The sequence below is a fragment of the Mytilus edulis genome, chromosome 2 (genome assembly GCF_963676685.1).
Source record: "Mytilus edulis chromosome 2, xbMytEdul2.2, whole genome shotgun sequence".
Lineage (NCBI taxonomy): Eukaryota > Metazoa > Mollusca > Bivalvia > Mytilida > Mytilidae > Mytilus > Mytilus edulis.
In genome coordinates, this window is record NC_092345.1 from 73661491 (window position 1) to 73687049 (window position 25559).

At 31.6% G+C, this 25559-nt stretch overlaps 3 protein-coding genes across 5 annotated transcripts in view; all 3 read left to right on the top strand.

Moving 5' to 3' along the window:
- Window positions 1-25559, top strand: part of LOC139512907 (metallophosphoesterase MPPED2-like) — a 57983-nt gene that overhangs the window by 20396 nt on the left and 12028 nt on the right. For both annotated transcript variants that reach the window (XR_011662358.1, XM_071300868.1), the window contains exon 2: window positions 24842-25126. Coding sequence is in view for 1 of the 2 variants with exons in the window: in XM_071300868.1 (XP_071156969.1) it covers window positions 24842-25126 (285 nt within the window). In the remaining variant the exon portion in view is untranslated. The remainder of the gene's footprint in view (window positions 1-24841; window positions 25127-25559) is intronic.
- Window positions 1118-8187, top strand: LOC139512904 (neuropeptide Y receptor type 2-like). Of its 2 annotated transcripts, XM_071300866.1 has the most exons (3): window positions 1118-1758; window positions 4989-5500; window positions 6520-8187. In XM_071300866.1, exons 1-3 carry the CDS (start codon window positions 1412-1414, stop codon window positions 6669-6671), a joined length of 1011 nt encoding a protein of 336 aa, XP_071156967.1. In that variant the 5' UTR covers window positions 1118-1411; the 3' UTR covers window positions 6672-8187. The 2 variants fall into 2 exon arrangements, with proteins under 2 accessions (XP_071156967.1, XP_071156966.1); XM_071300865.1 differs by lacking the exon at window positions 6520-8187 and having other exon boundaries at window positions 1281-1758; window positions 4989-5871.
- Window positions 10261-15480, top strand: LOC139512906 (alpha-2Db adrenergic receptor-like). Its single transcript, XM_071300867.1, has 2 exons — window positions 10261-12084; window positions 13120-15480. Exons 1-2 carry the CDS (start codon window positions 11744-11746, stop codon window positions 14033-14035), a joined length of 1257 nt encoding a protein of 418 aa, XP_071156968.1. The 5' UTR covers window positions 10261-11743; the 3' UTR covers window positions 14036-15480.

Here is a 25559-nt window from a genome sequence, read left to right on the forward strand (position 1 = left end):
CGTTAGGTTGTCTTCTGACGTAGTCATACTTTAAAAATTTTTGGTGGGGTTCGTGATGTTTATTCTTTGGTTTTCTATGTTGTGTCGTGTGTGCTGTTGTTTGTTTGTCTTTATCGTTTTTAGCCATGGCGTTGTCAGTTGTTTTGGATTTATGAGTTTGACTGTCCCTTTGGTATCTTTCGTCCCTCATTTAAAGCATATTCTATAAATGAGGATGTAGCTTTGCGACCTTTATTTTGGTTATTCTCTTGACGGTACGTTTGTATGTTGTAATTGCGATACCATAATATCTGTTATGTTATACGTTGGTCGAGATTTACTCCATCTTTAAATATAGTACAATGAACCAAAAATTAATCAATTATGCTATTATGTCAGCAAAAAATTTTGTCATTTGACCTGGGAAGAAGAAAGTTTCTATGTACGGAAACAAAAATATGGTGATACTTATATATCTTTGAGTTATGCTTTATTGATTAAACACCATAGTTAATTTTCACATATGATTTTGTCATCGAAATATATCAAAACCAATCTGATAATGCAGACACTAAGGACAATCTTTGTATTAATGAATACATATAAATCGTTTCTGTAATCTACAAACAAGCAAACAAAAACAAGAAGTACAAGTAGTAATTGGTCGGTAATTAACCTTTTATGTTCATCATATATCTATCAAAAGAAAAGGTGAAACTGTTATAACGAATATTTCTACTTGTTAGATAATTGTAAAAATTGTTTGGTATATAAATGGGTGGGTACGAAAGCAGGGAATTTTGATAAGGGGTAAATAATCTAATAGAATAGTTATGGAACTTAGGAATACTATCGAAGATGACTATGTGAAATGATTGATATAGTCGGTGACTTTGCAACGAACTATTTAAATCTCATTTTAAGACTTTAACACCGAATGTTATCGTGAGTATACAAAAATGAAGATAATAATTATTTCTCCAAATTTCCCTGGTTTTTTCAAATCAAAATGTGGTAAAATTTTCAAATGGAGAATACGTTAAAGAGATTAGAGGATGGGTTTAATCATTGAAGTATAGCCAATTTATTGTTCCGCTTTTACCGGATCATCATAGATATATAAAGTCCAAGGTATACTTCATTTCTTGAATGTTCCAACCAGTACTTTTCACCAATGTACATTGTATTTAAACATAGGAAATATACAACTGTTATGATCATTTACACGGGTATTACATCACTGCCTCTCGTTTTATTTTTTTGTTTGTTTGATGTCGATATTCACAACATTCGGAGGTCTTAAAATTACCTAAGAAGTTGACCGTTGACAGTATTGTATAATGCATTTGTGGTTTAGTGGTGTAAAGATTTTTGAACACATAGAATAAATCAGTTAGTCATTTTTGTATGTAATACGTAAACTGTTATCAGTATGGTGAACGAAGGCATGTTGCTAGAAGAACTGAATCAGGAAGAAGCGAAGCAATATGTTGGTGGAATTATATTTGTTACATTTCTTATGATTATTGGAATAATCGGTAACCTGCACGTACTTTTTGTCTATACATTCCGAATAAAACCTTCAAATCATCGAATTTTCATTTTATCATTAGCTGTGTTAGATATGATAACTTGTATCGTCGGTATGCCTTTCATTATTGTTGATCTGAGAAATCCACTGACATTCACGATGGTATCAGCCTGCAAAGTCCTACGATTCGTCAACTATTTCATCTGTACATCGTCAGCCTTGATCTTAACAGTCATTGCAATAGATAGGTATGTTAAGGATTATGCGTACAACAGTCTGTATTTTGCTAAATGTATTGTATTTAATTTAATTATATATATGTAATTATCATAGTTGTAGTACATGACACCTTATTGACCATTCCATATTTTATTAACTAGCACTTCCTGAAATTAAAGGTCATAGTAGTTTTCATTCAGTAAATCATCTTACACTAAAATTCGTATTAGAACATTTGTAAAACTAAGAACAGGAAAGGAATTAAAATAAAATATATTGTGTCAAAAAGACCCCTATTTAAAAAAAAACCTCACAGTTGTGTAGCTGTGTAAAATGTATAACAAAAGTTAGATTACGGTAGATCATCGGTATATATTTCCTCCAATAGAATTTTCTTATACTTTGCCAAAATGAAGATTTTATTATGCTTTTTTTCAAAAATATAATTAAGTATGGGTCGTCGTGCTATTTTTAAAGCTATGAGTAGTTACAAAATTCCTAAATTTGGTTAGATTGTTCGTGCAAAAACACTTTTCTGTTGACGTAGAATTTTTTAAAAAGTGTTAGAAGATAGGATTAATAATATATCTTAAGAAAATAAAAATAATGTTGGTGTGACGATCTTAAAATTTCCACATCAGTCCAGTATACAATTTGTACTAAAAGAGTTATCTCCACTTGAATGGTTAATTTTAAAATAAATATTCTAAAAACACAAATATTTGGTATTTCTTTAGATATTTTTGATAATGCAATAAATCACTAAGTTTTCTTTCTATAAATAAATAGTCAAACTAATAAATTACAAATCTGTCTCCAAATTTGTAGATTTGGGCAAATAACTAGCCCGAATATGTACTGCGATTGTACAATTCAAGATGGCGGTATACCATAAATCTACCTTAAGATAGATGTTAAAAATTTACATCGACAAGAAAACGTAATTATGTTAAATTCATTCAAATATTTTATTTTCGGTAAACAAAAAAAAAGAAGTTGAACATATGTTTTCCTTAGCCGGATGTATATATAGAGAATATCATATGGCTTTTTCAATATCGCATCCGTATCAACCCGAGACACCAATATAATCCCAAGAGCTCTGCTCGAGGGATTATATTGGTTGAGGGTTGATATGGTGTGTGATATTGAAAAAGCCATATCATATACACTTTATTATATACATATACATCAAGTAGATGTTTTATGTAACATGACGTCATACAGATTATAGGTTTGACATGACGTCATACAGATTATGGATTTGAAAGCCTGTGCAACAGTGACTGCAATCGATGACGTGACGTCATACAGATTTAAGGTGTGATAAAGCTTTTGCAACCGTGCTGATATCGATATCATCACGGGTGGCTGATACAGCACGCTTGCCAATGATTGTATTATAGATACAATTTATCTGTATTTACTACTAAGTATATAATAAATATATATATATATATAAAGATACAACTCGTCTCAACCCAACAATGTTAGATCTGTAAATTTGCTTTCGCAAATTTTTGGTTCTTCCCTCGCCGGGATTCGAACCCATGCTACTGTGATATCGTGACACCAAATCGCCTGCACTGCAGCCGTCCCGCTAGACCACACGATCACCTGGGCTATATACCTCGTCTAAACATCAACCCAACAATGTTATATCTGTAAAAGAGGGACGAAAGATACCAAAGGGACAGTCAAACTCATAAATCTAAACAAACTGACAACGCCATGGCTAAAAATGAAAAAGACAAACAGAAAAACAATAGTACACATGACACAACATAGAAAACTAAAGAATAACAACACGAACCCCACCAAAAACTAGGGGTGATCTCAGGTTCTCCGGAAGGGTAAGCAGATCCTGCTCCACATGTGGCACCCATCGTGTTGCTTATGTGATTACAAATCCGGTAAATAGTCTAATTCGGTAGGTCACATTCATGAAAGGGAAGGGGATTGTAGTTACGACGTAAGGAACATATCCGATATCATTTGTGAAACGGTTATTCCATAACGGTCAACCAACTCGTGATGGCGTCCGTAAAATTTACGAAGGGATGATTTCAACTTCACCATTTGGAACTCTTGGTTTAATAGCTTCCTTGTGAGCAGTAACCCTCTATCAAGAAAATCATGATAGGAAATGCAAGCACGGGAATATCGTATCAATTGGGATATATATACCCCGTATGCAGGTGCTGCTGGAATGTTGCTACTTAGAAATGGAAAGTTCACAATTGGAAAGCTGAAATCATCTCTTTTGTCGTAAAGTTTTGTTTTCAACCGACCCTCATTGTCAATTTCTAGATGTAAGTCAAGATATGAAGCCGAGTTAACTGTATCTGTAGTATCCTTTATCTACAATTCGATGGGATAGATGCGTTCTACATAGTCACCAAATTTTGAATTGTTTAGTGAAAGAACGTCATCTATATAGCGGAAAGTTGAGATAAAGGATATTGCTAACTTCTTATCTTTCTTCCTAAGAGTTCCTGCATGAAGTCAGCCTCATGATAATAAAGAAACAAGTCGGCAAGTAGAGGGGCACAGTTTGTTCCCATTGGGATGCCGACAGTCTGTTGAAAAACACGTCCTCCGAACGTTACAAATATGTTGTCAATCAGGAAATCAAGCATCTTAATAATATCGGTTTCAGAGAATTTTTTGTTTGAATCAGAGTGATTCTTTACAAAGTATGATTTATCCCTCCCTAAGACAAGATACTTGTATCTTCGTTGGCCATTCTTTTTTTTGAAGCAAAGTAATACCAACTCTTTCAATTTGTCTTTTAGTTTGGAATGTGGAATACTTGTGTACAGAGTAGAAAAGTCAAATGTTTTAATACTGTTACAAGATGAAAGAGAGTTAGATTGTATGTACTCTAAAAGATCTTTGGAATTTTTAAGTATCCACATCTGATTCACGCCACCTCTAGAATATGCAGTTTCACAATAACTTTGAAGCCCGTCTTTGATTGCTGATAAAATAGATGTTAATAATTTAGAAAGAGGTTTCGTGGAGCACTTGGAAGACCCAGCAAATTTGCTTTCGCGATATATATATATATATTGACATCTTTTATATACTTGTACAAATACTATTGAATAAATAAAATGTTAACTTAAAATTTTTGTTTCTCCAAATTTTGAAATATGTTCAAAACTTTATACTTTTCAAGATTCGAATACAATTAATCTTATCAAATTACAGCCTCTAATGAATTTATATACATTTTTGAATTTCTATTATTTTCTAGATACAGAAAGATATGTGTTCCTCTTGGTAAGCAGATTTCAAAACGAATAGCGAAAGTTTTGATCTTGGTTTGTCTTGGAACATCCATGGTTCTATCCTGGCCAGCACCAGTACTGTATGGACATAGTTCCATTAATACAACGAACCCAAACATTACAGGAGTCCGATGCTTTACTGAAGATCAATTTAAAAATACACAACTCCAAGCTTATTTTAACGCAATTTTGATTCTACTTGTATGTGTGGTCTTTGGTATACTATTAGTGTTGTACAGTCTTATTGGAATGGTTATATCTAAACATACGACATTTAAAGGTTCAGTTCCAGGAGCAACCAGTTCAGATTCTTCCAAACATAAAATAACAGTTTCAACAGATGCCAGTTCTGAAGACAAGCCTGTTTTTAAAGGCGAAAATGTGACGAAAAACATAAATGGAGCCAATTTAAAGGAAAATGAATTGATAGACCTTCCACAGGCTTCTTTATCGGTTACTGGCACCAATTATATACCTGGTATACTTGATACGAAAAAAAATGAAAAGTCTAAGTTTGATAGAGCAAAACGGACAGCGTTTATGTTTTTTCTCATCACTTCATTTTTCTTTATAAGTTATTTCCCTCATTTAACTCTGCAGATCTTAGCATTTGTAAAAACAGGGTTTGTGTCTAATATGTCCTTCAGTGAGAAAGTACTTTACAATACTTTTCTTTGGTGTTTCTTTATCAATAACATGTCAAATTGTTTTGTTTACGGATTTTGTGACACTCGATTTAGAACAGAGGTGAAGAAAATATATAACACACTTTTTTGTAGAAAAAGATAGAAGAAATTATACGCTGGTATGGATTAATCTTTTGTGCCCTATTAAAAATCTTTGAAAATCTTGAATTTGTCCAAAAATTTGGTAATATATATTTTGCTAAGTGAATATTGACAATGTCTGCAGGTATGTTGTTCAAACATCACCACAAACGCTTCACCTTATTGTTTTGAACTCAAAAGCACAAAAATGAAACTTAAACAAACCACAGAAGACACTGTAAAGTTTTAAGATCAATATTGCCCTCAATAATTTGAACACCTTATTTGGGAAATGTTACAAATTTTATTTAAAAAATAAGGAGATATTGTATGCTTGTCAACTGGAAAACTATTCAAATTGGTTTAAATGACGAATATGAAAGTAATTGTATGTCACCGTACGGCTTTCAACAATGATAAAAAAAATTATCGTGAAATGTCTAAATAGCAAAGAAACGATAGTTTCTTTTGTGAGTGCTAATCTAGAGGAAAATCGTATAAAAAAAGCTGTATAAAAAAATCAAAGTAAAATCGCGCTAAACGGACGACTCGTTTTTTCTTAATACATTGTTTTTCGTCATAAGTAACCATCCATTCACTGGTAAAGTAATTTACAATACTTTTGTTTGTTGCTTCTTTATCAATAAAATGGCGAATTGTTTTATTGATGGATGTTTAAAGTTTGATTTAGAAAAGAGGTAAAGAACTTGTACAATACATTTCTTTGTAGGAACCTTGAAAAGATTTAAACTTTATGTGTCCCGCGCTGTAGACAAAACAACGTTCTGTGGCCTAGTGCTACCTTTCCTTGTCATCAGAACAAAGAGTTGTAACACAGTACATGCTATATTAGACATGAAAATGGAATTGATTGCAGATTAGCTAGATTATATATGAAGAGAGAGAGAAAAAGAGCGCTCTCAAACATTTCAACACATGTTTTGTCGCTTTGCATGTACCTGTCCCAAGTCGGCAGCTTGTAATGCAGAGTTTGTCTTTGTTTGCTGTTTTGTCATTAATAAGGCTGTTGGTTTTCTCGTGAGAATTGTTTTAAATTTGGTCCTTGGGCGTATTATAGCTTTTTCAACGGCATCGGTTTGGTTACCTATTGTTGTTTACATCCAATTCCTTTATATTCGGTGTATAGAAAAAAATCCCATACAGTATCGAAAGCTATTAAAGACCCGAAAGTATAATAATATGTCATTTTTAAAAGCTAGGTTCTCTATTCATTTTACAAAAAAAAAGATATCCTTAAGTGTAAAACAGGTTCGGTGTTGAAACTCTTTATACATATTGTTCTAATGTTTATCTGGATGCAGGTAAATAGATTTTTGAATTCGTTACGTCCACGGAAGCGGTTTATATGTTCTTGTGTTTGTTCCAGAAATCTTATATATTAAATACCTCGGGCTTTGTTTTTGTTATCAGGTAATCAATGAACGGAAGTTCATTTATTGTGATGTATTTGCTTCATTTTACAAAATGATTAAGCGCTTTTTCAAATTAAGATTGCAAAGGTTTTATGAGCAATTTTTTAATTTGATTTTTATTATTTAGTTATTTCTTTAATTAATATTATTCAGTTTTTTCTTTTTCATTTAACCTTTTTACATGCCGGTAGATACCATATTCTTAATTTTAATGTACCATTATTTCTAATTTTGAAAGCAGCTTAGTTATTATCTTTTTGTAGTTCTTGTCGTGTTCCAAATGTCAAATATCACCTATTGATTACCGACATCGGATTCGTTGTTAAAGCAATGATCTTATGATAATCAGGAATAAGACTTTATTGGATATGTAAGCACGGATATTACGCAGTTATACAATATCATTACATCAAAGAAAAGAAAAACTTTGAAAAATCCAGCTTATTATTTAAAGTAAATTAATGTTAAAATATCTCATAACAAGACGCTTTTTAATATAGAGTTGTTCTTATTCTCGATTATTGGTTCCTAATTGACCCATTAGCTAGTATCAGTATAAAGATAACGATATATTTATTCCAATTAAAGGACCAATGAAGAGCAAAGTCATGTATTACATTTCTTTTATAAATGAAAGACACATATAATTTTGACAACCAAGCATAAATATGAATATACACAGCTTTGTTTATAGACCTTAAGCCATAGCCAGACCAGAGCCATACGTATAATCTCTGTAAAATAAACAGTTTACATACAAATATTGAAATATTCTTAATGGACTACATATAAAATCTGTACTATACTGACACATTGCTGAAAAAAAACCATTTAATAATATAAGTTCTATCAATTTTCGAAACCTCTATGATTTCTTTGTGTATTTTGAAACTATGTAAAACATTTATCAAAATTAAAAAAAAATATAAAATAAACAATATATACGGCATTAGCTCGATAATATGTAGCTTCGTTTTATGTGTATTTTAGTCTAGACGCAATCTAATTAACTGTAGAGTAGACTTGCCGAAAAACCACCGATGCTCATTTAAGCGATATGAATATAAATATAGATATAAATAAATAGTGTAACTCGTGCAGTTGGACTCTTCTATGTCTATTTAATTTCATTAATAGATCAAAAATATATGTTAATCATCATTTTTACCTGTATAAGAAAGATTGTTTTTTACCTTTGATTCATTTTCAATGTTGACATTATTTTTCTTTGAATAATAAAACATGCACACAATTCATGCGTAATAAAGACGAAAGATACCAGAGAGACATTCAAACTCATAAATCTAAAATAAACTGACAACGCCATGGCTAAAAATGAAAAAAGACAAATAGACAAACAATAGAACACATGACACAAAATAGAAAACTAAAGAATAAGCAACACGAACCTCAAAATAACTGGGGTGATCTCAAGTGCTCCGGAAGGGTAAGCAGATCCTGCTCCACATTTGGCACCCGTCGTGTTGCTCATATTATAACAAATCCGGTAAAAAGTCTAATTCGGTAGGCCACAATCATAAAAGGGAATGAGATTGTAGTTACGACGTAAGGAACATATCCGTTATCATCTGTGACACGGTTATTCAATCCAACTCGTGTTTGCGTCTGTAAATTTTACGAAGGGATGATTTCAACTTCACCATTTGAAACTCTTGGTTTAATAGCTTCCTTGCAAGCAGTAACCCCCTATCAAGAAAATCATGATAGGAAATAGAAGCACGGAAATATCGTGTCAATCGGGAGATACATAACCCGTATGCAGGTGCTGCTGGAATGTTGCTAACTAGACAATTGGAAAGCTGAAATCATCTCTTTTGTCGTAAAGTTTTGTTTTCAAACGATCCTCATTGTCAATTTCTAGATGTAAGTCAAGATATGAGGCCGACTTATCTCTATCTGTTGTATCGTTTATCTCTAGTTCGATTGGATAAATGCATTCAACAAAGCAACCTCTAAGGGGTTAAATTGAAGTCCACATGAATACAGATTCAATCAGGTCATATTATTCACTTGCAAGCGAATAATTATTTCACTATTTCACTTTCATTAATGATTGGAAAAAAAATCAAATTTTATTATGTTTATATATCTTGTTGCTAGTGCCAATTTGACACTTCGAATTTTTACAACTTAAGTCATTATTATTTATTATTACTTGTTTTAACTACAATAAGGAATTTTGTGTTTAAGACACGCCTTTGATAGTGTCTGTTAATTCTTCACAACTCTTTTTTTTATTTAGACAAATAAAGATTTATAATACTGTCAGTTGATGAAGACTATATGTTTTCCCCATGATGTCTTTTATTTATTTTTTATTGATGGACTGCTGTATCATCTACGTAAACGCACTATTTTTATTCGTAGCATTTTTTTGTTTTAACTTTTTTTTTCTACAGAATAATATTCTAAATGTGTACGGTAAAAGGGGACTCAGATTAAATATAATAATTTCAATTGTCAAGTCGGCTTTAACGAAGATTATTTCAATACTTAAGGTCAATCTTTCACTTGATTATATTTAAATATTTTTTATAAGGGTCCATCAGTATTGTATAACGTTGAATTTCCGTTTATGAATTAGCTTGATATCATATGTCCAGACTATTTGTTTTGAAAACAATCCACCGATCACCAAGATGGACGTAAAAGTTAAGAACTATATGTACCCATACGGCCTTCAACAATGCGCAAAACGAAAACCGCAAAGTAAGCTATAAAAGACACCAACATAACTAATGTGTAACAATTTAAACAAGAAAACTTAAGGTCTTTATGAACAAAACAATAAAGGACAGTTGTTTTTAAAATGACAGCAACAGACGACAACCAATGAATTACAAGCTCGTGAATCTAATCAGGCATTTTCATACAGAATGTTCCGAGGTGTAACATAATTGCTGGCACTAAACCAACACTTTTTTGCATGTAGATTCAATGTGAGGGGTATATGGCCTTGACTTTATGTTATGTACTAGTGGTCAGGTTAAATTTTCAGGATTAGAAGTCTGATCCACAGAATCTATGCATGGTAGCTCAATATTATTAGTTAAATGGAGTAGTTAAACGAAGTGGCTGTTCGATCATCTGACGTGTAACACTTGACCAAAACCAATTGCAATATCGAATCATTTAATTCTCAGCTTAATTTTTTAAGATACGATTAGTTCCTTAGTTGTTAAGAATGTAATTAGGTGAGGTTAGGTGAAAATTAATAAATCAAGAAGTTAAAATTAATACTATAAACTGGTAGAGCATTAATTAAGGATAAAAATAAGCTAAAAATATTGACAGGTCATGGACCTCCTTTTCGAGATATTTGAGATTTAAAATATGGCGGGAAAAGGCTGACTCGGACTTTTACCTTATATTTGCGTTGGTATTATTAGTTCTCAAAACAAAAGAAAATTAAGAATCTTCTAAAATTTTGGTAAATGACCTTTCATGCGCTATTTAGTTATATATGAAAAAATAAATGGGTGTTATGGGGCAAAATATTTTACATTGTATTGTATGGAAAAACACCAAGGAGTCCGAACATTTGACACAAATTTCAAAACCTCACCTAAGTACATCCTTAAAGCACAGATCTCGAATGTTTGATGTAAGAAATTATATGTCTAATATTTGTCATATTCAATAATTCGCTTTCTGTACTGACGCCACATCAGACAAGCATCAACCAATCCATCAACCAATCTAAATTTGACGATTGTAGATGCTTGTTTAGATTTATAACAGTGTTGAAATGTATTGATATAGTTTTCCAGTGATTCCAAACTTGATTAGAAACTACATTATCATCATAAGTCAGTGTTTATAGTTCTTCGCTATTCACTTAACAACATTGGAATATTCGTTAACATTCTGCATAAAACAGGAAATTACAATATTTCGAGAGAGAAAAAAAAGCAATTATAATTGTCTCCAGCTATAAAATAAAGAAGTCTGGATAGAGATCTAAATTTACAGGACAAACTGTAACATGGACGCAATGTTTGTTTTGTAATAACTTGCAAGATTTATTTCCACAAACATCCCGTTACATATTTAATGATATAACATACAGAGATGGATTTTCTGTACTTACGATTTTAGGAGTTACTTTATCATAATCCGATACATAACGAATTGAAATTGGTTTTTTTTTCTTTACAGAAAAAACAAATAATTAACTGTGATTGATAAGACTTAATTAGAATTCAATTTATTAAAATCTATTTTGACCATGAATGAATAAAATCTGGATATTCCGGTAAACAAATCCTGGAGATTGGCAAATAAGACGGTTTTCCTTTGATGATTAAAGCCGACTTTTAATTGTATTTTTTTGACACTATCATGTTTCCGACTAAACGCAAAGGGATTTTTATTCTTTGTTGTTTGGACAAGATACGTAATTTAAATATTTCCAATTAAAACTTGCTTTTAACAGAGACATTATATATATAACGCAGTTAACGAGTCGACTGGAACAGAGTAAGCATAGAATATAACAAAATGAATAGCAACCTTTTAGAAGAACTAAACAAAGAAGAAGCAAAACAATATATTGGCGGTGTGGTATTTGTTTCACTTTTAATGACTTTAGGAATAATTGGCAATTTACATGTCCTAATCATATACACATTTCGGATGAAGCGGTCTAATCCAAGAACGTTTATCTTATTTTTGACAGCATTAGACTTTATAACATGTACTGTAGGAATGCCGTTTGTTGTTATTGATCTAAGGAATCCACTAACATTTACGCTTATTCCCGCGTGTAAGATATTGCGGTTTGTCAACTATTTCGTCTGTTCATCGTCAGCTTTTATCTTGTTGGTTATTGCTATAGACAGGTGAGTAAACTATGTCTTAATGTAATTTGATTGTGAAATATCTCTTTGCACTACTACGGCAATATACTTCACACACACATCTATAAACGAAACTCAAAACATTTGAGCAACAGAAACTGCCCAGACTACACAAACTTTGAAGACGAGTTATATGTGTATGCTTTTAACTATTATATGATTAATTTTACCAAAACATTAACTGACATGAAGGTTCATTTAAATTTCAAAATTTTCTTTGTAAATATTCATAACTATACTTGTTTGTCACTGTCCTGGTCCATATACGACATATATAAACATATATTTTCGTATGTGTAACGGGTGTGATAAAAAAGAACTTCCGTATTACTGAATAGTGAAGACTTTATAAAACTGATGAGATATGAAATGATTGTTAATGTCAATCGGAGACCAAAAGACGAGCGTGTTAACAACAAAAGCCATCAACAATGAGCTTAACTCATACCGCATATTGGACATTTAAAGCCCCCGGCATAAACAATATGGTATAGATAATTGTTAGATAAAGTATATAAATTTTGTATCAGTAGATGTATGAAATTCGCATTTGTCTTTCAAAACATGGTTCACTAACAGTTTATTTTTGGAATATCGTCTTTTAATATTTATAAAACATTTCAAGAGTTTAATTGTATTTCTAATTATGTATACTCATGGTTATTAAAACTAAGGCTTTTCTACATCAGGTAATAGATTACGTTAGCTGTGTTTGGCAAAACCTTAAGAAATTTGTGGTCCTCAATGCTCTCCAACTTCGTACTTCTTTTGGCTTTGATGAGTTTATTTAGCATATTATCATGATAGATATTTAAACTAACCGTTGTTTGTAAAATATATATATTAAAACGGGAGCCCTTGGAGTGCCTAACGTAATAACAAATGAGATAATAAATACCGAAAATAAAATATCTATCATTTTCTTGTGAATCTTTATTAGTGTTTACAATTATAGGAAATATATTTGGAGCACTATACATTGCCAATTATACAAACATTCATATATTCTGATTACAGGTACAGAAAAGTATGCTTTCCTCTTGGAAAGCAAATTTCGAGAAATAAAGCTAAGTATTTTTGCCTTGTTGCCTTAGCTACGTCAATGATTTTGTCGTGGCCTGCACCGATTCTGTACGGACACAATTCAGTCAATACTACTAATCCAAATATCACCGGTGTAAGATGCTTTACAGAGGACAAATTCAAGAATCAAAGATACCAGGCGTATTTTAATGAACTCTTGATCATCGTGTTTTTCGGAATGTTTGTAATATTGGTAGTTTTGTACATTTTAATGGCAAAAGCAATCGCTCAGCATGAAAAATTCAGGAAATCCTTTCCAGTTGCTGGTAATTTCGGAAAAAGTAAATATAAAGATATAGATATCCACTCTGAGCCAACACAAAGAAGAAAAATGGAACCATGCGACATCATGAGCAACTTAGAGTCCTCCAAGAGCTGGTATGCTATAAAACCAGTCGATTCAATGGGAACTTCTTGTATGTCAATATCCACCATCAGCGGCAATGCCCATAATGGCACTTATATAAACGGAAAGGAGGATTCAACTGAAACATCCTTGGCAAGTTTGCCAAAAACCAATACCACACAAATTAACGGACAAAACAAGAACCACCATAGACATCATTTTATACATTTCCATATACTGAAGAGAACAACAATAATGATGTTTTTAATCACAGCTGTATTTTTACTAAGTTATTTGCCGCATCTTAGTTTGAAAATTATTGTTTTCGTTAAGGTAGATTTTTTGAAAAATATGAATTTTACTGAGAAAGTTTTGTATAACACTTTTGTATGGTGTTTTTTTATAAACAACATGGCTAATTGTTTTATATATGGGTTTTTTGACGTAAAATTCCGAAATGAAATGAAAATGTTATACAGCAGTTTCTTATGTAAGAAGAAATGATTATACAACTTGATCTGCAATAGTCCCAGACAGGAACATTGATTTATGAATTGAAGTTGGTCATATCTGACAACTGTTGAATGTTATTATTGTTTTATATAGATATGCAGACTTTACTTTCATCGGCAAAACAAAAGGCTCTAAACAATTAGATGAAGATGATGAATCCTAGAATGATGTACGTTATCTTCATTACATTTCTTGTTGTTTCTGTTGTAATGCTGAGAGAGAAAATTATAAATGCATTCGTATACTTTTATATAAGTGAAATCTATAATTCTTATCATTAAGAGTAATCGTTACAAACAAGTTATTGAGTAACTATTGCTCTGCATAAGTGATAATTTAATGAGACATAAAATGTATTTTATAAAGTTGATTTTATAGACAACTCAAAATCAGTATGCCATTCTTGTTTCATCGAAGTAATGTACATTCATCACGTTGCTTTCTCATAAATTTTGTATATGTCTAAGTTCAGTATCGCACATTTTAAAATAATAAAGACCTGCATACACAGTCATTACTTTTATTCACTGAAAAGGGTCATCATTATTCACGTAAACATTAATGCTTGACTGACTGGACAATAGATGGCAGTTTGTAAGTGTGGAAGACTTGATTTAAAACAATGATAATAATGGTTCCAACCATGTATTGCTCAATTATAATAAAAATTTCAATCTGAAAAAAGAAGTTATTTATGACATGCTGCACATTCCAAACTCTATGTAGCTATAATGATCAGTGATGTGAATATGATTGTTTAACAAAAATGAAAATAAAATTACAATTCAAAGTTTTAAAATACAAAGATTGTGCGCGGTTTTTGAAATATTCTATTTTCTCGCTTCGGTTTAAATTTATTTGAAAATTAACAACACAAAATCGCCCAAATTTATAATGTATGCTTATAATGTACTTTAACATCATTCAATTGCCAGTATTCTGGTGATGATAACGTAACAGCTTTCACTTATGCGACTGTCATACAAGTGAGAGTTTCAGCTAGCTTTAAAACCAGGTTAATTCAACCGTTTTCTACATAAGAAAATGTCTGTACCAATTCAGGAATATGACAGTTGTTCTCCATTCGTTTGATGTGTTTGAGCTTTTGATTTTGCCATTTGATTTGGGATTTTCCGTTTGGAATTTTCCTCGGAGCTCAGTATTTTTGTGATTTTACTTTTAACTCTTTTCCAAATACAATATTTGTAATGCATTTCTATCCACGTCGACGAAGGAATCTCTTGTCTGTCTTTTCTATTTTGAGTGACTAGTTTTAGTTGTAGTAAACAAGTTTACGTTAATTTCATTATTGTTTTTTTATTATTATGACTCTGCCTAATAAAAATGACTTGACTAATCAGTCTTGTGTTGTTAATCTGTAAACGGAAAATATTTGCTCACCTCTTAACTAAAATAAAATGTAACAAACAAGATAATATCGCCTTTGTTGACTCAAATTATTTGTTTACATGGACATTTTACTCGTACAAGTACATTGTTGGAACACTCTATAGACTTCCTGTCTTTAAGATAATTTTCTGTCTATTTACTATTAATGCCCCAACTGTAAATCACTTCTATTGTGCAAATAAAGAAATATGTCTTGCTTTTTTTGTCATCCTACCTTAACAATGTTCAATTTTCTTAGTATTTTCTAATCAGCTTGTTATAAGAAACATCACAGACTGTAAAATAAAATCTAAAAATATTCCATTAGAAAACATATTCAGACGGCATCATGATGTACATGGTAGCATTATGATCATATGGTGCTATACAAAGGCCCTGAGGGAGAACTCGAACGATAAGGGCATTGCTCCTGTTATAATCAGTATTTGGTCTGGGATCAAAACTATCATTCTTTGATTTCCGACAGAGTAATGCTTCCTAATTATTTCAAAACATCATAAAAAAACGAAATCATGACTTCATTAATAATCTATTATACTACTAAAATTGCACGGTCATTTATTGCATATATTTTCAGAATTTTCTGTAGAATGTTGATCTCTTGATTGATAACATAATTTGTTTTTGGCTTGGGTTGAAAAGAGAAATGTTATAGATACAAAATGTACTCGTTTGATGACCTACATGTCAGTTAAAATGTATCGGTTCAGGGAATGGGATCGGGGCATATATTTTGTTACAGGGGTATCATTTGCATTCGAAATAACATATCTTGTAAGCACTTTTTACTTGAATGAAAAAGTTACAAGATACAAGTAGGTGGCTAACAATCTTTACGTATATTGTTTCGTCAAAAATTAGACTGTTGTTTCTCGGATTATATTTGTGTTTGTTTGAATTGTTTCAGGTTTCTTTATGTCTTGGCTTTTTAACTGACTATACTGATTTAGTTTTGTCCTTGGAAGGCAATATGCTGACTTATAATTTATTAAATCCTCTTCATTTGAATAGTTGTTTCAATTGAAATCATAAACTTGTCCTTATTTTACTTTCCCTTGCAAAACATACTTATTCGTGTCCTCAATATGTATGAACTACTTACCCTTGGACATTAAGATAGAACCAATTAATCAATTAAATCTATGTGGTAAACGGTCTCACATATCAGAATAAAAACTTAACATACAAATGAACTTGACCGTATTATTATCAATTTTGTATAGAACATTAAAGTATGTTCATGCTCCTAATGAATAAATGAACACCATCAGATCATTCTTTTCCATCCGAAATAATCTATGTATGATTTGATGTTATCGTAGAACATAACATAGTAAATTTGATACTTGATTATAGTTTCTTTTTCATTTTTTCAAAGATATCAACATCTGAGAGAAAACAAACTATCTCAATCGTTGATGATGAACATTTACATAAAGGTAAAGGGCAATTTAAGGTTTTGATTGGATAAGACAAACATCAGCATTGGCTCTAGATCTTCGTAGACGACAGTTTGGGACATTTGAAGTAAATTACACCTTTCTTTTGAAGTGGAAGGTTTAATGATGTTAACATTTATGATTATCACAACATATTAATGCTCTTCAACTTCGTACTTTATTTGGGCTTTTAAACTTCTTTTGGATTCGAGCGTCACTGATAAGTCTTTTGTAACGCCGTTCTTTGATGAGTTTATTTAATAGACTGTAACATTTTTAAAAATCTTTCCCACTAATGTTTTTATTCGTTTCCTATTGAAACTGCAATCTATTCTCAGCAAGCATGTGACAAAATGGGTTGCGTTGGTATTACAATTTGGTAATTCGACAAACAGAAATATGAAAATACTAAATATACTAAATATACTACTGTATGTAATAATTGAAACGAACGAAAAATGTATTGAATATCAATAATCAAACTCGGTTTTGCTACTCTTTATGCCCCTCATAAAGCCAAACACAATATGGAAAAACAATTGTCCTGGTAAGCCATATTCAGCTGTAATCTAAACATTCCATACAGCCAGGTGTACCTCTCCTACGGTAAGAAGACTTCATTGTAACGGGCGTGTATGAATATCTATACATCTACAATAGCCAAGCAACCTCTTTGTCGGGGATGTAAAAGTTGTTGTCCATTCGTTTGATGTGTTTAGCTTTTTATTTTGCCATTTGATTAGGGACTTAACGTTTTGAATTTTCCTGGGAGTTTAGTATTTTTGTGATTTTTTTTTTTTGTAATAGATCACCGGTTTTTTATTATAAGATTACACATCTTATTATTAAGAGTGAACAAAATAAATATGTTGAAAGACACAGAATTGTCTGTATTATATTTGTTAATTTGATCATTATTTTGTCTGTAGTTGTTTTTATTTTCTCCTAACAAAACCGTGTATGCTACTGATTATTTTACTTTTTGGCTTGCCTGTCTGAAATATATAGTAAATATTCGAACAAAAAAATATTTTTTACTTTTTGTTAAAGCAACAGAAAATTGAACGTTTCGCAACAAAAATATGAACAATTCTGTTTCTGTTGTTAAAATTCAACCAGAAATGAACTGACAAATTCTTGGTACATAAAATATACAAAAATTGTAATTAGAACAAGAAGGACGAATACTAATTGCATATTGCTTTAGTTGTAGCGATACACTACACCATAGAGACTGCATGCAATAATTAATAACATATCAAGTAAGACAGCTCCGTGCAGGAAGTATTGTATATATGAGCTTTTACTTCTACGTATTTTTTATTCTAGATACATATATTTTTAATCAATTTTCAGCAAATATTTACGCTTTTAAAGTAACTGTGTACTTAACAATCATTTAACGTATTTCTCTATGAATAATGAATTTTATATTATTTTATTGAGAACATCTGTATAATTTTAATTTTTTTATATGTATCTTTTTTTGTTGAAGGATCTTGATAATATGGTTAACTTTCACACGACACGTATGTGAAGTCTTCTTTCGTGCGAATGCCATTGTCAGTCTTATTCAATTAATGTCAGTTAATGGTTTCAATTGTTATGTGCTGTATGTAATAACCATTTAATGTAAATGTGTTTGTGCAAATAAACAATCTTTTGTATATAATGGTGAAAACATTTGCTATACGTCAGGTATGTTAGAGCTTTTTAGTCATTTATCGTATCAATGTTGTGTACGTACTCGATGATCTATTACCTTAATAGATCTTTGGGAATGCCATAACTAAATGACAAAATACAGCTTTCGTTATTTAACAATGAACCATTATCATCTATCAATGGAACCATTATCAATGTTTACCAGTGTATCAAACAATGAAACCTTTATCAATAAAGAAACATTGTATACAACAATGGAATCATTATCAGTTATATTAACGAGATGTTTAAATTATGGATGGTATGCAGTATGCAAATAGTTGAATCTAAAATTTAGTTTTTTTAGGGTGGAATATATTTCAAGTTCCATTTTATTATAATTGTACGGTGACCAATAATTGCTTTCTACCACTTCATTTTAACTCTGTTGGATAAGTTGTCTCGTTGGCAATAACATATTATATCAGAAAATGTAATGAATTCGGTATTATTTGTTTTGTCTTGACGCTATCTCGGATTAAACAAATTCTAGTAAACAAGAAGCGTGTCCCTCAGTCAATATATCATTTGGCAGTGTGACATTGTATTATACTTTAACGATTTTGATTGGCTAATATGAGGGTGACAATTTATTCTATACCATGGCTGAACGGAAGACAATTTTTAATGTCACTCTCTTGTGCAGACCAATAAAAAATCGATAATTTAAAGGAAAATAAATTGAATGTATATCAAATAATTAAGAAAATGCTCAATAGTTCCACGTTTTAGCTCAGAAATTTTTCATAGGCTCAAAATATAATATAAACAAGAATGTGTCCAAAGTACACGGATGCCTCACTGGCATTATCATTTTCCATGTTCAGTTGACCGTGAAATTAGGGTCAAAAGTCTAATTTGGCTTTAAAATTAGACAGATCATATCATAAGCAACAAGTATACTAAGTTTCAAGTTGATTGGACTTTAGCTTCATCAAAAACTACATTGACCAAAAACTTTAACCTGCGGACGAACGAACGAACGGACGAACGAACAGAGCCACAGACCAGAAAACATAATGCCCCTCTACTATCGTAGGTGGGGCATAAAAAAAACTTACTTCACTTATGTTGATTTTAACTTTATGTACGTGACGTCAAAGTAAAATACTTTAAATCTAAAATTAAACAGTAAAAGACAATAATGATAGAACATTCAGTATAATAAATTAAATAACACATAGCTGAGAGGGTGATAGAGCAGATTGGTACCCTTAGCCTCGCTTGACAATGTTTTCTCGGGGTTCCAATCTGCTCTATAACCATCTCAGATATGTGTTATTCATATTAAATCACCCTTGTGGTTCTCGTCACCTTATACCACAATGTATTCATCAAAAACTACATTGACCAAAAACTTTAACCTGCGGACGAACGGAGCCACAGACCAGAAAACATAATGCCCCTCTACTATCGTAGGTGGGGCATAAAAAAAACTTACTTCACTTATGTTGATTTTTAAACTTTATGTACGTGACGTCAAAGTAAAATACTTTAAATCTAAAATTAAACAGTGAAAGACAATAATGATAGAACATTCAGTATAATAAATTAAATAACACATAGCTGAGAGGGTGATAGAGCAGATTGGTACCCTTAGCCTCGCTTGACAATGTTTTCTCGGGGTTCCAATCTGCTCAATAACCATCTCAGCGGATCAAGTATAGAATACGTGATTGTAGTACCATCGGACTTATATTTAAGTCAAATGAAGTAAATCGGTTTTTATACAAGTTAAATTATTTTCCAGGTTTATTATTTGAAGATTGTAGTTATGTTTAATCGCCATATTAAGTTGGGATTGACAGGTCGACAGGACGACAGGTCGACAGGCCGATAGGTCGACAGGTCGACAGGCCGACAGGTCGATAGGTCGACAGGTTGACAGATTGACAGACCGACAGGTCGACAGGCCGACAGGTCGATAGGTCGATAGGTCGACAGGGACATGTCAACAATTAGCTTGATTGACAGTCCGACAAGTCGAAAATGTAGCTATTTCTTTTTTTATAATTTTTAAAAGTTTACAGTGGCGCTTTTTAATCCATTTTAGTTTATCTTTTATTGGCCGTTTCATTTTTTTTCATTAAAGATTGCAATGTCCTTTAAAAATTTATGGAAAACGTCTATGGACAAATAATCTATGGATAACATGAAACATCTGCTGACCTGTCGACCTGTCGTCCTGCTGACCTGTCGACTTGCTGACCTGTTGACCTGCTGACCTGTCGACCTGTCGTCCTGCTGACATGTCGACCTGCTGACCTGTCGACCTGTCGTCCTGTCGACCTGTCGTCCTGTCGACCTGCTGACCTGTTAACCCGTCGACCTGCTGACCTGTCGCCCTCCTGACCTGTCGACCTGTCGACCTGCTGACCTGTTGACCTGCTGACCTGTCGACCTGCTGACCTGTCGACTTGCTGACTATTTAACTGAGTACCAAACCTTCCCTCTACACAACATCCTGACTTAATGACTAATAATCTATGGATAACATGAAACATCTTCTGACCTGTTGTCCTGCTGACCTGTCGACCTGCTGACCTGTCGACTTGCTGACCTGTCGACCTGCTGACCTGTCGACCTGCTGACCTGTCGACTTGCTGACCTGTCGACCTGCTGACCTGTTGACCTGTAAACTTGCTGACTATTTAATTGAGTATCCAACCTCATGCTAGTCCCTATCCACATTGACATATTAACAGCTGTTATGTTAACCCCCAAAAACACCGACCCACAAGAACATATTTAATGTTTCAGCGAATGAATATTTCGATTATTGCCGGAACTAGGCCTTCAGATTGTTGCGCGCCTAAACATATTTAAAGTATTGGCGTATGGATATTTCGAATATTGCCGGAACTACTTAAACGTATTCTATACTTGGGCCATCTCAGCTATGTGTTATTCATATTAAATCACCCTTGTGGTTCTCGTCACCTTATACCACAATGTATTTTTGGTCCAAAATAGTGGTAGTCAGTCGATGCAGCCATGTAGACACGCATGTTGGTCTGAAAATATAATTACACGTGATGGAAAACTGAAACATGCGCATAAATCGAACGCAATTTTTTCGATGACATACTAGAACTCATCTATGAAACAGTATAGCAAACGATAAAAAGTTGTATAAGCCCATTCTTCTCATGAATCTTTTATTCAGAAAAATGTTTTTACTTTGTCCTTATATATTTAATAAAAATCAGATTGATATGTTATTTCATTAATATATATGTATGTATATAAAATACAATTTGTTTATGTTGAAGATTTCTGATATGTTTAATGGGGATCGACTTGCAAGAAATAAAAATGTAAACCACATTTAGACCCTCTTTTAAGAGTAAACATGACTAACAGTATTCAATGATAATGATATCGGAAGTATGGCATGTTCATCATGAAAAATTAACAATATTTGCACTAAGTGTCAAAAGAAAAAGAAGAAATGATAGAGGCGGATGATTGATGACGTAAATGAAATAAATTGTATCCTTTTCTTACCATAGCTAAGTTAATACAAAATTTATTTAAAGTCATCTTTTCAAAAGTTTATCTGTATTAAGCCTACAATTCAACTTGTACTTTAATTCTTCTCTTTTCTTTTTTGTATTAGTCAGAGTGGAACGTTAGACGAAGGATTTATATTACGACATATAGAATCAGGGGATGGATTCACACAAAATAAATTATTTAGAAGAAAAAAAATATAAAAACAATAATGTTTTAGAAGTTTACACGGCATATTGTCGTATATTATCGTATTAATAACTTTCCTCTTTATATAGTTGTTTTATAATATTCATAAGTCTTCAAGTACACCATTATCAATTTTAGATGCAGATCTATAATGTGCCATTTTTAAAACATGATGTTCTATTTCTTTCAGTTTTAATTTTCATTGTATTTTCTCATCTTTTTTTAGTAGTGTAAACAAAGTCCAATCGGATATTGGTCACTCCCATGGGATTTTGCACTGTCCCATGGGTTTTTCAAAATTCCTTGCTTTTCTAAAGAATATTGTCATATATATTTAATAATAACAGCAAACTAGCAATGAATTTATTGAATCCCATGTAATTCTGATCATTTTAGTTATATACATGACACTGTATATCTAATGAGAGGCGGCGGCGTATTTGCAAATGAGTGTTTTGCAAATTAAAAGTGTTCAGTGTTGTAATTTTTTTTATTTTTTTTAATCTTTTTTACATAAATGTGTGTCATATGAATCGGACAAATATAGCATTTTGTAAAATCCATCCGAGCTATGGATTTCTTTATTTTATACAGTATTTGACACTATAGCTTATTTCAATATCAAAAGTATAAAAACAGTATTTCATATTGTTGTAATGTCGACTCAACAAATAGGCACTATTAGTAATAAAATAAAGTATGTGTAAAAAGCTTTGTCTAGTTAATAGTTTAAGGATAATACTAATATCATTAATGGTTTGAAAAATTACAAAGTAAGTAAAAAAAATATAAATGCCTGATTGTAATATACATATATATGATAAATAAGATAAAATTATATGTTGGAATACTAGAAGAAGAAAAACACAATTTCATATTGCAATAATATTGTACTAAATCATGAGCATGTTTTGATTTTGGTGTCTTGTGGAGAGTTGTCCTATTAGCAATCATACCACATCTTCTTTTTTATATTTAAGTGTTTTTTATTATTCTTATTGATATGTGTTTTGAAACATCATAAATATGTGTTATCAAATATCATAGCTGTGTATTATGAAAAACCTCAAAGATGTGAATTATCAAACATCATATCTATGAATGTGTGTTCTGAACTATAATATACAGTGCTAGGACAATCATAAGACTCGTATACAGACCAAGACTGATTACGTGATTGGGTTTGTAAGGAATGGTCTGATCAAACTAACGAATAAGTTTAAAATGGATAAATAATTGCAAAAACAAATAGTTAGTAGGTAAGCTATTACCTTGAAAAATACCAAACTCAAAGTTAAATTCAAACACTTCTATTGTTAAGCAACTACATATGTCATTCACAACGTTACCAAAAGTTAGCGTGCATGGACAAATATATGAAGTGTGAACACTATAATGCAAATAAAGCATTACACTAGAGACATCATCTGATAAAAAAAATCATTTGATGTAGATTGGGGAAGGGGGAATCATAATATAGATGGATTTCTTTTTTTTTAAATACTTTACAAAATGAAATATAACATTTTTTTAAATATAATAAAACGTATGGGTTATGGGAGCTTTTTCAGACTACAGGTTGTGCAAAATTGTCAGATTTTGTAAAGATTGTATCCATGGCAAAACAAATGATGCTTACATGCGATCAATTCAAAAAATGTATTCAAAAATAAAGCACAAGTATAGAATCGTTTTTGATATACACTGAACCGAATACTTGTTGTTTGTTTTTGGCTTGTATGAATCAAAATAGCAAAACCATGCAGCATTGCAAAGCGTTGTTTTATTCATGTTTTACTTATTTTTTCTTTAGATGTTTAGATTGAGTTTTCGGACCAATATTTAGTAATCTATTTTTAATGGATTTCAATGTAATATTATACATTTTGAGATGAAGTAAAGAACATGCTCGAGACGGTTAAATTCACTAATTGAACTCATGGGGCTTGGCGATAGTGAAGTTATATCGTATATATACTGTAAAAACAATTTATCATTATTTCATTTTCAAAAGTCTGCAAAGCAGCAAAGAGGTTGTGATCTTTATTCGGTGTGACATCATCAGCTGTAGATGGTCTATTTTCGTTATGCCCAAAAAATGACAACCGAGGAAAGCAAAAACATCTTGAACAAATTATGAAGAACAGTGCATATTTTTTTCTCAACAAACAAAATTACATTCGTGTAGAGATACACACAATAAATTGTACATAAAGTATATGTACAGACATACAAAAGTTAATAGAAAGCAAGAGAGAGGCAAAATAATGAGCCGTGGACAACCAACCACGCGTTAATTATCAACACTTCCTTTATAAAAATAAAAACATTCAATTAGCTCGGAAAAGTAAATATCGACTAGAAATTAGAAAAATTAAATATGAACACTAAAGGTCCTTGGCGTAATTTTTTGTAATGATATTATATTGTAAATTTGAATATATAACTTATTTTGGTCAATGGCAAACTATGATTTATGATTAAAATTTTTTAAAAGATAAATGCGTAATCCAATATTTTTTTTTTATTATCATCAATTAAGAAACGGGATTTGTCTCCAGTGTTATTCTACCAGAACCAGACACATTTATGCCGAACGCAGCCTGGGACAGAATAAAAGATGACCAAATACAGTCATTTCTAATTCCTATGAACCACAAGTCAACAATACACAGAGATAAAATACGTTTTGTGTGCATTTCTGATACACATACACAAATTGAAAAACTCACAAACTTTATTCCATCAGGAGATGTTTTGCTTCATGCGGGCAACTTCACAAATACTGGTCAACCAGAGGAAATAAAACAATTTAATGATTTTATAGGTAAGAACAGAGACTTACATGTATATACATATGTGTGTGTGTGTATGACTCTGGTTAGAATGAATAAGTTTAGTGTGATAATATTGTCCACCCTGCATTATACTTATTAAGATTTGATATAAAACTCTAAAATGGAAATTGAAGAGCAAACTTAAACCAAGACAATGAAAATTATAAATTTCACAGATAATTGAGGTTATGAAAATAATAAAGGGATGTGGTATGACTGTAAAAAAGACAACTATTTTAATTTACAAAATCAAAAAGCATAATAGATGTAAACAACTACAGATCACCGTACGACCTAAAACATGAACAAATCTCATTACGTATAAAAAAACAAAACAATGAAACACGTTTAACCAAATTTTAGCTCTTCGTATAACAACTGTAAACCTAGTGCAATTTATGAAGATAAAATTAAAAAGTTCAA